We start from the raw sequence: 1,006 nt of genomic DNA, 5'->3' as shown, positions 1-1,006 counted from the left end.
GTTCGAATCTGGGTGGGACCACTTTTTATGTATATAACTATACCTTTATACCATTATATTAAACTTATGAACTTTATCTATGTTTATATTCTAACTATTATCTCTTTCTATATATATTTCTATCTTATATTATGTTATATATTCTACTATATTCTACTTTTATCACCACTTATGTATGTATGTATATATATATATCACTATCTATATATTATATATATATATTATGTATCTATATATTATATATATTATGTATCTATATATTATTTATATATATTATATATATATTATCTATCTATATATTCTTCTTTATCACTCTCTGTCTATATGTTTATTCCTTTTATATATGTTTATTCCTTTTATATATGTTTATTCCCTTTAAAAAATACCTAGAAGGCGACTATGGGGATCGGACCCATGACCTTCTCTTTACGAGAGAGACGCTCTGCCACTGAGCTAAGCCGCCTTATATTATTATTACCTATTTCTATCTTTACACTTAGCTTATATATATTTATTATCTTCCCTATTTATTATGTTATTATTTATCATCTTTTTACCTTTATATCTTTTTATTACTTTATTATACATCTACTATACACTTCTTACTATTACTATTTCCTACTTATTACTATTTACTTATTACTTCTTACATTACTTCCATTTCTTACTTATTACTTATTACTTCTTACTTATTACTTCTTACTTATTACTTCTTACATCCTTTTACTACTTACTACTTACACCTACCCATCTATTCATAACGGTTCCATGGTGTAGGGGCAGCATATAAGATTTTGGTTCTTAGGACCCCAGTTCGAATCTGGGTGGGACCACTTTTTATGTATATAACTATACCTTTATACCATTATATTAAACTTATGAACTTTATCTATGTTTATATTCTAACTATTATCTCTTTCTATATATATTTCTATCTATATTATGTATATATCTACTATATCTACTTTATCACCACTTATGTATGTATGTATATATATATATCACT

The 1,006-nt window shown here is 24.8% G+C and overlaps 2 protein-coding genes across 2 annotated transcripts, besides 4 other annotated features; both read left to right on the top strand.

Annotated features, from left to right (window-relative positions):
* Positions 1 to 131: 131 nt before the first annotated feature.
* On the top strand, positions 132 to 452 carry EDI_312330 (uncharacterized protein; the record flags this gene model as incomplete). The annotated part of the gene is made up of 1 exon (XM_001741047.1): positions 132 to 452. One exon carries the CDS (start codon positions 132 to 134, stop codon positions 450 to 452), a length of 321 nt encoding a protein of 106 aa, XP_001741099.1.
* Positions 171 to 300: a microsatellite.
* Positions 453 to 532: 80 nt separating the features above from the next.
* EDI_312320 (uncharacterized protein) lies at positions 533 to 874 on the top strand (the record flags this gene model as incomplete). The annotated part of the gene is made up of 2 exons (XM_001741046.1): positions 533 to 771; positions 814 to 874. 2 exons carry the CDS (start codon positions 533 to 535, stop codon positions 872 to 874), a joined length of 300 nt encoding a protein of 99 aa, XP_001741098.1.
* Positions 620 to 741: a microsatellite.
* Positions 875 to 884: 10 nt separating the features above from the next.
* Positions 885 to 1,000: a microsatellite.
* Positions 921 to 1,002: a microsatellite.
* Positions 1,003 to 1,006: the final 4 nt, after the last annotated feature.

Source organism: Entamoeba dispar, genomic scaffold (genome assembly GCF_000209125.1).
Source record: "Entamoeba dispar SAW760 scf_1105229463503 genomic scaffold, whole genome shotgun sequence".
NCBI lineage: Eukaryota > Evosea > Mastigamoebida > Endamoebidae > Entamoeba > Entamoeba dispar.
Note: the sequence above shows the minus strand (reverse complement) of the source record. Positions and strands in the feature narration are given on the sequence as shown.